The sequence below is a fragment of the Trichoderma breve genome, chromosome 3, assembly GCF_028502605.1.
Source record: "Trichoderma breve strain T069 chromosome 3, whole genome shotgun sequence".
Taxonomy (NCBI): Eukaryota; Fungi; Ascomycota; class Sordariomycetes; order Hypocreales; family Hypocreaceae; genus Trichoderma; species Trichoderma breve.
Window position 1 is genome coordinate 878,886 of NC_079234.1, and position 14,176 is coordinate 893,061.

Consider the following 14,176-nt stretch of genomic DNA (forward strand, 5'->3'; position numbering starts at 1 on the left):
TTTGTACATTCTGTATAATTGACAAGAACTGTCTTTAAATACAGCCTTGGGCTATTTCATCTGATAGCTCTTACTACTATCTCTTGGAACGATTTGCGGGGTTTGCTGCACTGATTTCAAGATGGATGTTGTCTGAAACCCAGGTTTTTAGATCAACGGATTCAACTGATGATGGAAACAAGAAAACTTCTTCATATGGGCAAATTGAAGGATGAGAAACTAGCCTCCATGTTACATCAATGCTATGTAACGTGTTTATATGTGAAGAAATTGATATTCTCTCCTACACATGACCCACCAAAATAGACAACGAGCATCGCCAGTAGGTTATACGTTGGGTACTTAACTGTGTTGCCTACATATATCTGACATACTTGACGTCATACGAAACAAGGCATTACCTGCCGCCGGTATTCTATGTCGAGACCAAGCCTACGACAGCAAAAGTAGCGCCTACCTGAAAATATGCCATTTCACAGGTCTAAAGCAGGGCCAAGATATGCTGCGAGTCAAAATCAAAAGACACGGTCGAGTTTCTCTCTCGGCAGCTCGAGGATTTGTCAAAGCACGGCGAAGAGTCCATCATGGGATACACGGGCAAAAAGGGCCGACCTGAGCCGTGTGGGGTATCCGAAGCCCCGGAGCGATGGCTTGAGTTGTTGCAGAAAAATATTATTGGTATTGAGATAGTGATTACGCGTTTGGGGGGGGGGGGGGGGGGGGGGGGGGTTCAAGATGAGCCAAGAAATGCGAAAGGGGGGTCGAGATGGAGTGGTTTAGGGTTTTGAAGAGTTGTGGTCAGAAACGGGGTTGGCGATTCCATCGTACGGTTCGAGAACGTGGTGAGCAGAAAGATGCAGCGAAAATGGGATTTGAATGATCATGAGCGCACAGTCGCTCTGCAATACTAAGCAAACTTAAAAGTGTATATATCGGACTAGGGATCGACAGCTGACACGTAGGATCAATAAGATGCCGCCAGATCCTTTAACGACCCTAGATCTCGATCAGCCAAAGGTGGCGACTACAAGTTTTTAGATTCACCCGAAGGTAATGACTAATCTTGGACAATGTTCGGATAGATTAACCAGATTTCAATGCTCAGATCGTCTGCTTTAAGTCAGCCCATCACACATCCGGATCTTGACGACTTTACGCACCGGATCTGTATGAAGATTCACCATGCCACAAGTAAGCCATCTACCAGCTAAAGGCTAAAAATACTAGACCTCCGTCTAAGGCGGCGGCTTCAGAAGTAGCCAATCGTGCTGGCCATGTTCTGACCCACAACTCGTGCCTGATGAAGAATTGTAATGTTTAGCGTAAACACAGATAAATTCATGACTTTTGCACAGCCATAATCTTTTGAAGAATTGAACACGTCGAATGTCCATTGCAGCAGAGAAAATTTATATCGAACAAAGGCGCTGTGACGAGGACACGGCGCCGGAGCAAAAGCGGACCGTAATTCGCAAGCCGTTGCTCCGGCTCCGTTCGGTGCGAATGAATCTCTCTTTTTGGCCACTTGTGGGTCACTTCATCCCGTGGCCCCAACTGTCGATGTGCCGAGGCTGGCGGGCTTTGGAATTGTTACTCAGTTCGTTTTTACTCTGGAAAGCGTTGTTTATTGTCCTATGACCAAACTCCGCCGCCTACTGACTCTTTTTTTGTTGTGGTAAGGCAAATTAGGAGACTTGGACGCGGCTATTGATAGAGTGGAAACCCACATACTAGAGTGGCAGAGGAGGAAGTTACCGAGACCTGGCCTAAGACCTGGTTGGAACAGATGGCGTGAATAAGACTGCGGCAGAGGGAGGTGCATGACATTGAAACGTAACAGAAGACCAACAATTGGAACAATTCACGGCTACAACTGTTGTCGGAATTACATATAGTTTCAGCAACCTAACAATTAAGTATATGCGTATCTAGTATACAAAAGGAAATTATCAACATAATCCCCTGAAACCGCGGGTATTGTGTAAAGTACAATATTTACTCTTTAGTCACTTCAATGACTGTCTTACCTAGACCACCTTTCCCATTATAAATTACTTGACACACCTCCCGTACTTGGTCAATGTCCATCATGTTAACTCTTGCGCCAACGACGGGCAATAGCTTCCCTTCCTCTACATAGCTCCTCAAAGTGTCAAGATCGTTTGCATTGGGAGCCAAGAACCAATATTTATACTCCACGCCGTAATAGTAGGCCCGAAGCTTGTTAATCGAATCCCCGAGATCAAGAAAGATTCGGCCGTAAAAAGGAATACGCGGATTGTCGGGCCGCTTCATAACACTCGATGCTTGAAGTGTTGCAGCTGAGGGCTTCGTTGATATGGATACAACCATTCCTGTTGACCGGACTAGAAGGGGCAGAAATTGCATGGCCTGACCGGTAGTGTCGAACAAAAAGTCGACAGAGCGCAAGGGGATCGCTGACAATGGGTCTGTCTTTGTGTAGTCGATAACTGATGGTTGAGTTAGCAATCTTGTGCAGCGAACCAATGCTATTGCATTGTAGCGAATGATTGACCGGGACATACTTTGATCAACAACTCCTTCGCCAAGCAACTCAGGTACCTGGGGAATCTTGGCTGTCGAAACCGTCGTGATCACCTTGCCAGCGTGAAAGACATTCTTCGCCAATTGGCACGCATACGCTCCTGTGCCACTCACTTTTGACTGCGGTTAACTTCTCTATCTGATACTTCGATCGGAAATTGGATCACTTACAGCCAGCCGGTATAAAGACAGTCTTGCCTTCTAGCGAACCCTTGTATTGCCGTAAAACCTGTATCGCCGTGACACCCGCCAACGGTAATGAAGCAGCCTCACCAAAGGTGATGTTTTTGGGCTTCAGAGCAACATATTCCTCCGAGCACTTGGCATACTCGCTCCAAGCTCCTGCATCGCAATGTTAGTTCTGCCGCAGTATCGCATTGGATGGAAGTCAATCATCACCTACCTCTACCAACTTCTGGCAATCGCGTATAGGCCTCGTCACCAACTTTCAAAGTCTTTACATCCTTCCCAACTTGGCTCACTACACCAGCTGCGTCATATCCGACCTTGTATGGAAAACTTTGAGATGTCAGCTTCAGACATTGCCCCTAGGAAAATTTGTACCTACGAGTCCTTGACGGCCACCTTGAAGACTCCTGCTGCCTTCTTCACATCCACTGGATTAATGCTTGCAGCATGAACCTTTATAACTACATCTGTATCCTCTGTAATTGTCGGCTGAGGCACCTTGGAGAGTTCATAACGGGATGGATCAGTATAAGCAGGCGCTGTGACGGCAAACATTTCTTCCGCCATGATTGAGATCGTCAAACACCACAAGACAATAACTCAATCCAACATTCCAGCTTTAACTATTAGAATGACAAAGTCTTTATATCACAGGCCGTCTTAGCGTGTAATTAGAGCCTCCGTTCCTGAATCGCGATTAACAACGCCAAGCTTTGCCGCAGCGGAGATCTGCGGGACTAGAAGACTAGGGCTAAGGAAAAGTCCGCACCTTGGACTATTGCGAGCAAATCTTGCCGGGCTGTTGCATTGGTCCTTTACCGGCGGACAAGGCTACAAGCTGTGATGACAAACGGTTTTCGGATATCCGAATTGCTGCTTTTGGCGACACCACACCACAGCAAGGCATTATATTCGTGCCTCGGTGGAAATGAAGGATCGCGGATTTCCCAACCAATGCCGAATCCCTTGATATCCTCCTAATACGTGCCGAGGTAATTTGGCTCGGCGATTTATAATTTCAGCACGCTGTGACAGTTGAACGTATGTGAAACTGAGTAGTTTAAGTATAAGTCGGGCAAGAACAGTGAGGGTGGTATTGAATAGGTAGACAGATTTAATTCGGCCCAATTTATAAGTTATGCTTCCACCCAATAAAAACCCTCGACATTTTTTTCCTTGTCATCATAAGTTTCTCACAGATTCAGTTAATCATGTTCAATAGGACCCTAACCATTAGTTATACGCTACTTTTACGGATAACGGACTCATATGGGGTGGCAATTGGAGAGGTCCAATTGGGCATCGTACAATGGCTCTACTGCAAACAGCTTGAATCTCAACGCGTCTGTCAGCGATTTATCAGATCTTGGACCTCTTGACTGAGTATTAACTAGCAAGCTAGGACTATGTCTTTCTAGTTCCAAGATTCTAGCGCGAGATTTGATGGTCATCAAACCAAGACAGGCACAGGCCGCCTGTCAGAGGCCAGTCACAAAGGATATGCCTCCTTCTTCTTTAAACCCGGATAGGGGCGTTTGAGTTATCAACTAGTCAGCTAGGTGCCTAGAGAGATTGAACAAAGGATATAAGAAGGAGCCACCTACCCTTTGTTCCTAGGAAGGTCAGAGATAAATACAGTCCTTTGTGTAATCCTAGCTGCGTGGTCCGTGAGAATGACCGTGCCGCCTTCAACCCTGACTCTCTCACTCTTCCTTTGAGCCGCCGTTCCTGACACCGCCTTTCGGCATCATAGGTTTATCGTTTGAATACATAAGCCGATCAGTTAGCTATATTCACATACTACTCCACGGCCGATGAGTTTGAGATTGCTATGGAGTGATATCTCCAGGTTCACCGGAACCCCGTTTGATTGAGATAGCTATCGATGTCTAGTACCGTCTCGTAGTAAGTGTTCGCCCATTATTGAGCCTATTGTCTAGCTAAAGTGAATACAACTTTGTCTCCAATCAAGTTTAGAAATAGAAGCCACGATATAATCGACAGCTTCTGATTTGACTTAGAACGCAATCAACAAAATGGTGTTCAACACTTGCACCCCACAGAGAACCCACTCAGCGACCAACCCTTTTGCAGCAAGCTTCATTGAGCCCATCAATACGACGTGACATAGAACCCCAGCTGCAATCGCTCTTTTAGCACTACCTAGGCACTGTAGGGCAAAGTATGCTCCAGGAAAGAACAATAGCCATGTAGTGACAAGGCCAGGATTATACGCTGGACCAACAACCAATGAAGGAATAACGTGTGTCAAGCCGTTTATAAATGCAAACCCGTAGAAACTTCTCGCTATCCGGATGTTATTCCGAGCAGCAATCCCGGTCACCCATACGGTTGTACCGTTGACAAACAGAACGACAATCGGACTTAGTGGGCATGCTTCAACATTCTCAAATCCCTATTTCGGAAAAAAAGAATAGTGTGAGACTTGCGGTAGTGTTCCAAGTAAACATTGGAAATCTTACCAGATTTTTGCAGAAATACGGTTGGAACGCATATCGCCTACCCAAGAAATCATAGCCATGCTCTTCAAACTCATGCAATAGATACATGGGTAATGCGGCCCGCATCCACCAAGTTCGATCCTTGAGCAATGAGCTCCATCGTGATTGACGTTTCGTATCGACACTCAGAGGATAGTTTGAAGGCTTGCAGAGCTCAATGAGCAAGGGAGTTGCCGCAAGCAAGGCGACAAAAGGCCAATCTTGAAGGAGAGACATGAGGTCTAGGGCGAAAAGAGAGCTAATGGTTTATGAGATGACTGTCAATTAACGATCATATAATGATGCAGCTATCTGGATATTTCTCCCAATAGTATTTGCTGATCGCGACCCAAGATGTTTACTTATAGGCGCCATTTTGGGAGAATTGGAGTCTACTTTGTCTATAATTGGGGGGAAGATTCGAAGCAGCTACATGGTACTCAGCGCTAACATATTACATGAATGTTATTGTGTTACTTTTTATTAGCTCGGGCGGCATCTATTGCAACTATTCGCGATTATTAATAAATAAGTCATAGAATCTTAAGATTGCATTGGTTGCGGCAAGCTTACGGCTTCGCTAATGCTCACTAGCTGTCACAAAGATTGAGTGAGAGAACTTGCATCTTATCCACTTTCGGCCGAGTTGGAACGAGAGTCTGAAGTCTATCTTCCCACGCTCTTTAAAGAGCCATAACAATGGCATCCGAGTTAATGCGAGAAGAATTCTCAAAAACAACTATCTTCATTTCATATATGCTCTGGAACTGCTTATGGTGCGAAACAAACTAGCTTCATCATGGGCGCTTCAAGTATAATTCCATCATTTTAACGCTGAGAATTTGACATTGCATCCTCAGGTCATTTGAATCACTATATAGTTTATTCCCCCCGAATCAACTCAACAGGATACTACAAATGCTTAGTCTCACATAAGCCGCGTATGGGCAAAGACGCGCAGCAATCAACTAAACACGAAATATAAACTTTTATGATACTGCCCTTGTTTTGTTTTTGTTATGTCATTCAATTGTTCAAAGAAGTTAACAATGGTAGACTGGTCCACGAAGATTAATCGAGAGTTTCTCTCAATTTATTCGACATAGAATTAGTAGAATGCTTGGCACGAGACGAATATCCTTTTACAGAACCGCAGATCATCAGGTTCAGCTAGCCTAGAATCCAGAGATAAGGCTTAACATGACTATTGTTTTAGGTTAGCATAAAATCTAATTTCAACGTATTTGTCCGAGTGGAGTTATGTTGTTTCCCTTCAGTATGGGTTAAATCGATGGTGAGTTGTTATTAACGGTCCCTTCTGTACTGCTACACTACATAATTGATCCCCCAGCAAGCTGATTTGTCTTGGAAACATCTATAGAGATCCAAGGCCCAGCTTCTGGGCAAGCCAATGTCAACACAACTCAATTGATCAAAGGAATGGACTTCCTAGTTAGTCCTAGGCGGGTTCCATTCTTTGCAATGTCTCATTCGCGCTCTACGTCCCTTACTAATGTATCGTGAAATAAAATTAACTCTGTCGATTCATGTTACTATTGATACTGGCCCAACATTCTTCCAAGCATGAGAGAATGGGTTGAGAGAAACTGTTTGCTGTCGGATTCTTGGCCAAGTTCCAGCTTGTTCTAGGGTATGGAGTAAAGTAGCATACTCCATACACCCTACCTCAGCCTCGTCCGAACACACCCAACTTGCAAGTGATATGATTCAAAACCTGCTTTGAGGATTTCCTGTCAGCTGTAAATAAGCGCTCAATTCAGCAAGCAATCTACTCGCTTAACAGAATTGATCGACAAGGCTGGAGCATCCCAAGTCATGCTTCTCTACGGAGTACGGCTGATGGAAAATCCCTCTTGGCAGGGCTTACTTGCACAATTCCTGACACCCGCATACATATACGATATACGCGATGCAAAACGCAAAATACGATAAAAGATGCTCCGTAGCCGCATCCTGCCCGGCGCAACACGGGATTTGTATCAATACATGTACAATCGTCCGGCATTTCGGCGGGCTGTGTCCCTGTTCATGCATGGGATTGACTCAGTTCCCCCCACGCCTCTGTACGAGTAAGCATCAAGACTCCACTGAGTAGCAGGATGCGCGAAATAAACCCACTACTGAACATACAAATATTTGTATAATATATTCCTAATCTCGCAATTCCGCCGGATCCCAAATGCTGATGACAAAAAGGGAGAATGTGTAAGTTCCCAAACAGGTTCGCCTCTTGAACCGGCCTATCAGTTTCAAATACACGGAGTAATCGGGATCGTTCTGAGACACAGCCACTGCTCCGTGCTGAGGATAACATCACTGCTAGTGTACTTAAATTCTCTCCATCTATCGGGCCTACTTGTAAAAGGTAGCATGTCAAAAGAGAAGTCCACCACGGGCCGCTCGCTAACTCAAAGTCGGAAAATTGAGCGGGATACTACTTGCAATAAGCTACTCATACTACGAATACATACTCGCCGTAGCGATATTACATACACGGCTGCCAAAAGGAGCGTGGAGACGCAGCATTGCATAGGGCTGATCGAGACGCCCGTCCCATCCCTACATCATACATGGTCGCTTGGGAGAGCCGCAAAGAGTTGCTTCAATAGGAAAATATGTAGCATCACGGGACTCACGATACAACGTATAGCTGTGCATTGCGTGCTATATGCCAGAAAAAGTAAGGCAAACACACAAGCGGCCATCCCCGGCGTCGACTTGTATGCTTGGCGTCTCACGCTTTTCACGCGTGTGCAATATGGAGGAGTAAAACTAGGTGCATACTAAAGCGTCAGCCTGCATATTTGGAATGAAAGATTATGAAGAGTACTCGTATAAGTGCCAGGCTCGGAGCCTAGTTGGAGGAGCCGAGGCTGTAATATCGGCGACTATGACGACGCTGGCGGTCCCGTTTTTGCCTCCCTCAGGAAGGAAAAAAAAAATCCCACAGGGACCCGTACAGTCGCTTAGCAGAGAACTGGGTTTACATTCGAGAAGTTTTCAGATTCCCGTATAGGAAATTAAGTCATTACTATGAAAACGAGGCAAAGCAATGTAAACAGAGAGCGGCGGAACTGGACACCGAGCAGGGGGATGCTCCATATAAGTAACAAGAATGTTGATCCGCCCACAAATAGCCGTTCCCGTCGGGAGCGTATTTCCCTCGTATCAGAAATAGTCCCAGAAAGCTCAGTAATAACTAATAAGTAAGCAGCTAAAAAGAGGCAATACTAGGTACATTGGAGTAGACAGTGAAGCGCAACCATGGCCATCTACTTCACTTCATCCGCTGTGCTTGGTAAGCTACAATGACTACGCTAAATGTTTGTGTTTTTGGCTCGGTGCAATTGTTACCAATCATCTTCAGCTTCATACGTATAGGTGAGCTCATCAAATATCACCGAACGTGAAGATACATTCAATGTGCGACTTTTATTCCAGAGGTTCCAAAACTAGGTATCAGTCTGCACGTGCGGAGACAAAAGCCCAACACAGTTCGTGTCCTCCGAAGAGCCTCGGCATGCCTCTCGGAGACTAGGAAGGCATTCTACGTTCGTAGAGCCTGTATGCCGTCAGTCTCACTGCGATCATCGCAGATCCCTCTAATCAAGTGTCGTTCCGAAAGCAGGGATAGTCCCAGGAATGTCCCGCCGAGCACGTTGCCAGTCGTGCCGACTGCTCAGTGAAGATATCACCGGTAAGTATGCCTGGTAAATGGACCCCGGAAGGGCGTGGGTTGTCCAGCGACTGAGGCAGCCGCCGAAGATGACATTTCTAGGCTTCGACACTTGGATCAACTCACAACCATGCAGCAATTATACGCATACTCACACCCTCCCACGATCAATTTGTGGGGGCGCTCCATTCAACGCCGAGCAAAGTACGGAGCATGCACTCCGTACCCCAGACTGGCCTAGTGTCTATCAAACCGCTGTAAATGCTCATCATCACATGGCTTGGGGTCGGGGGATACCGAGAGCCGGTCATTCGCAGACCGAAATTGTGACCTGAAAAGTATTGTCCAAGTCCGTAACGACTCCATCGAGGATCCCTGGAGTACTCCCTTTGTGAAGCACCGTTGGGGGTGTAGATAAGGGGAAAGGGTGCTGCAAGGTAATACGTCGATATCTCACGGAGTACTTCCGTCATGACTACGGATATGCCTACATCGGTAGGATGGCGTAGCGCCGATAACAGAAGAGAGAGGGCAAAAAGAGAAGGGGGGTGGACAAGGAAAGATCGCCTTGTGGTCTTCTCGATGCTTGGCTGCTGGGGTTGGCTTGGAATACTTTAAACTATGACGGTGGCATTGGTCTCTTTGTGCGTATGAGAGTGAGCACCAGTAAAACCTAGCAAAGAAAGACAACGTCCAGCTGTCGTGACGTATCAGCTATGAAGTGGCTTTTCATGAGCACATGGATTCCATGTCAAGCTGTAAACCACCATGTTCATTTCAGCTAAGGTCGCGCTTCTGCCGGCCAGAATTGTCTATTATTAGGACCTAGTCTTGCTTTTGATCGACAATTAGCTGCGGGGTCTGCAGCACAACGAGCAATGTTGCGGAGAAGGGCGGCTGTTGGTATTTGTCAATGAGGATGAGAGAAACTCAAAAGCGCAGTCCGGGGCTATTCGCAAATGGCCAGGACGTCTGCATGCAGCAGCAGTGCATCCATTATTCCCGTAGGGCATGTCAAGCTATTGGAAAATCCTGGCGCTTTTCTCCGCACCCCATGGCTTGTTCCAATAGATTGACTGACAAGCTTCATCACCTCGGCTGCCACAGAGCCTTGTGGGTGTTTTTTCTTATTAGCACACGGAGGCGCCTCCGACAGCGATCAGTGGTCCGAATCTGTCTGTGCGGTACTGGAGCGGGAAAGTAGCTCAGGTAATCTATAGCTGACTCTCTACTAGGTGTCTTATTATGAAACGACGGAAATGCCATCTTGTGACAGAGAGCCCTGATACGTTAGACCAAGGGGAGATAGAGTTAACCACCATGCTTCCCGCAATGTATGTTATCCCACATGGCGGCATCTTTGTTATCGCTAACTTGGCCCTACAGCGTGTGACAGAGGTGAAAAAAGCTATTGGATGCACAGTTGTCGGAGATCCTAAGCGAGGCGCAGCGGCAAACCCTCAAATGTTATGAGGTAGCGCTTACAGAGTATTGTCTCATCGTATCGGCAACCCACCGCCTAGTAACTTTGGCGTTTTAGTCAATGCACGCGAGATACACGCCCTTTAAGCAGGTATTAACGGAATCAACGCTTCAGTGCTACATGGAATGCTCAGACAAAGGGTTTTCATGCATGAGGCGCAGGTGCTGTGAGAGAACAAGGGAATAGAAACCGGTGCCGAACAGCCAGAGTATCGTCAGCGGTATCGCCGGCACCTCGAATATATCATCAGCAAATCACCGAAACTTCTCCGGTCGTCAACAATTGTATGATGCGCAATGCATATAAATTGCTGGGTTTTGATATCGTCAGCTGTTCTCGGTTCGGGACCACGGCCGGCATGCCCAACTCAAGCACGCGTGCTGTCGAGAGCGCTTACATGTTTGGCAAGGTCAAGGGCCATTGCCCTTTCTTTGTTTTACCTTTGCCACTTCAACTGCCAGACGTCTGAGTGGATGGAAATACTGCAAGTGCCAGGCTATTAATGCAAATGCGCTGTTCGTGCAGGGCAAGCAAGCCTAGTCCTTGGCCATGCTTCGACCTTGCCTAGTAAGACAAGGATGATGGAATCTTCGGGTAGCGCCTTCAACGCCATCATCATGCTCCTCGACCGTTCTAGACTTGAGAGTTCTTGAGAGGCAAAAGCCTCCGCGGTTCCGAACAAGATCCGGAAGCAAGCGCACACATCAACACAAGGATAGACGGAGTACACGTACTCACTAACCAACCAAGGCTGCAGTAGACACTGCGAGTTAGGATATTACCCTATTTGTTAATCAACTTTATCCATACTTTCGCACCAATATTCCTCCGGTGTGGTATCCCCTGTGACTTTCGGAATATCAGTGGGCTGTTATAAATGAGGAGAGGTGTTTTGCATTCAATGATATGCAGCTAAGTCTCCCTTCAGATTTGGGAGGATGCGGCTGTTCTATTAACCTGTTGGCCATATCAACGAACTTTGCCTTTGTCCTTGCATTCCTCGCGTCTAGTTTGCCCCAACAATGCACCGTGGTCCTTGGCGAATCCTAGGATTTCTTGAGGGGTAATCACGGCGATATGAAAACACCATCGGAGTTACGCGCAATAACTCATCACGGTCAGAGAAGAGGTATCGCCACTTTTCAGCTGATGATAGGAAGTAAATGTTGGATCCTTGCTCAGTGCTTGCTCCCGCGCGGGTAGGACTCCAGGATCTTTCACCGCTGGTTGCGCACGGCCACATGCAGTGAATTGCTGGATTCCCTTGCATATAATGTGTATAGCAGCGTTGCCGTAATTTACCATCATGCGATTTGAAGGCATCCAGGACAATCAGGCCGGGGCAACAAACGGACGATGGTTGAGTGGAAGTAGATACATCCCTAGTTGAGCAATATAAGACTCTCATCACTCTATGGTGGCCGACTTGAAGTGAAATGCAATAAGAACTTGTGTAAAAGACAAGCATAAGATAGGTACCGGGGATGTTACGTTCAACTATAAGGTCTTAGCCAAAAGTAATTCTTGTAATGGTGTGCGTAAACAACTTCGTTTCATAAGTTATGAAGCCAACCAAGATAGAAACAAAGAAATTAGCATGGAAACTTTACAGTGAGCTGTGATGCCAGTTGCTCGAGTCCCCATGGCTCCCTCTGCACTCCTCTCACTCTCGTCTTCTACCGATAGGACCTTCATAGAAAGCGGGACAACTACTAGGAGAGTAGTTCCAGATACACTATTTTGAATGGGAAACTAAAAGCAGCCATTATCTCTTTCGAGCTCATCCGCGTCAATGAAGCCTAGTTGGTGTCCAAAACCCCTTACCAGCCTGTGACTAAGTTAAAGCTTCTCAACTTTCGGCCATTTTCGAGAAGCATCCAGCGGCCCTCACAGCATATGTACAATAGTTAGCATCCTGGGATCATGGTAAACCTTTTCGCATGCCGCACATTTCTTAGCATTGGTCATTTCCCAACACACTCTATTCCGTAACCATGTGAGGTAGCCATTTTGGTTATTGAGAATGTCGTATTAATAGTGATACATTTGCACAAGTTAACAGTGGGAGCATGTCAAATCTTCTCTACAACTCGGGACACAGTTCTAATATTCCTCTAAGAAATGCATAGCAGTACACGAGCTTTGCATAAAATATGGTGTCGATGAAGTTGGCTTACAGCGGGAGCATCCCGGAGCTCGAAACATTGCAGGGATCCTTCTGAATACTAGTAATGTAATTGTTATGTAAACTCCTTGAAGGCTAGGAAGCTCTGTGATCGGGAAGCTCCACTTGATTGCCGTTCTGATGCCTCCGATGATGCCTCGAAACTTTTGAGATTTGGATGATCATTGATAGCCCATACAACTTGAGATACGTCGACACTTGGCCGACCAAAAACAGCAGGTTCCAAGTATTCAAGAGATGCTAAAAAAATTGGTTTGATAGCTCTTACTTCAAGCTTGTGACGGCGCGATGTGCAGATTGCCGATAAACGTGTAATTAAGACTGCCAACAAGACTAGATCTTGACAGAGACTATGACACCGTTGACAACTAACCAACAGATAAAAATCAGCCACGGGGATCACTCTGCAATTTCTCCTCAGTAATCATTATTTTGAATGAGCTGGATGCGCTGAGGGCTCTTTCAGACTCGCTACCACCGTGTTGTTGAGCCCTCTCATGGTAAGATGGTGTGTATGATGAGCTACAGGCTCATCGAATCGCCTTGGACACATCTCTTGATGCGTGCCCGACCTCTGGCAAACTCTAAATATAACGAGTTAAATACATTAGGGAAGTTATTGCATTTCCATAGAGTTCTGAGCCGAGAAGGGAATGGATACTCTGACCGTATCATGAACAACCGAACCTTCTCGAGGAAATACTTGACACACTCCCCCATTCAATGGATACAATCTTACTATGGCTACAAAGGAGCATTAAAAGCTTTAATGGATATGATCGGCGAAATATTAAATCGCTTTGGATTGGATTGACTTTGATCGCAGGCTGTAGAAGTGGCTGTTTACTTGTTGCGTTTTGTTCAACTAGACAAAGGCGGAACACTTATCGTCAGAAAGTGATCAATTTTCGAGTTTAAAGTATAATAAAAGGCTACTTAGGTCAAGTTAGCAGATAATAAATAGCTTCATCGGGGAGGCATAGATCAATAGTATAAGCAACAAAGATGCTCTACCTGCCCATTACTCAGATTAGGCCGAGAGCTGGTTCCGCGAGTCCGGTAGATGAATCGACTAAATACAGAAGTAATATGGACATGATAGTCTCGTCATCATTGTCGCTACAGCCGTAAATGCAGCAGTGCTCTTATCGTTATGGCGTCTACGAGTTTAGAAGATCTGACAAGCATCCATCAGCCATCCCCATTGTGGGCGAGTTAACGAACCACGCTCTATCTCTCCATCCCTTGGACGGGCATCTGTAGAGTGTTCTCATTATTTGGAATGTCGCTAGGCAGTGCTTGCTTTAAACTCTATTGCGTTTTGCAATGATGGGTAAGCCTCGCTTCGGGATAAGAGACGCCGAGGTTTTCACAAAGCTGGGCAAGATATCTGAAACAGCAAAGATCTATCACATCCTGAAGAATTCCAAATAGTGCAAAATAGACGTCGTAAAGAGTATCGTGTATCGTATCTGTGCCAAGAAGCACAGGATCGCCAAGGAACTCGTATGCCAGATACCTGTCTCCCTGTCTGGTTCATACGGAACTCGCGGATT

General features: G+C 46.1%; 1 protein-coding gene across 1 annotated transcript; it reads right to left on the reverse strand.

Moving 5' to 3' along the window:
• Window positions 1-1,995: 1,995 nt before the first annotated feature.
• On the reverse strand, window positions 1,996-3,321 carry T069G_04700 (alcohol dehydrogenase groES-like domain-containing protein; the record flags this gene model as incomplete). The annotated part of the gene is made up of 5 exons (XM_056171910.1): window positions 1,996-2,471; window positions 2,547-2,678; window positions 2,737-2,907; window positions 2,969-3,084; window positions 3,134-3,321. The coding sequence occupies 5 exons, from the start codon at window positions 3,319-3,321 to the stop codon at window positions 1,996-1,998; spliced, it is 1,083 nt and encodes a 360-aa protein (XP_056028768.1).
• Window positions 3,322-14,176: the final 10,855 nt, after the last annotated feature.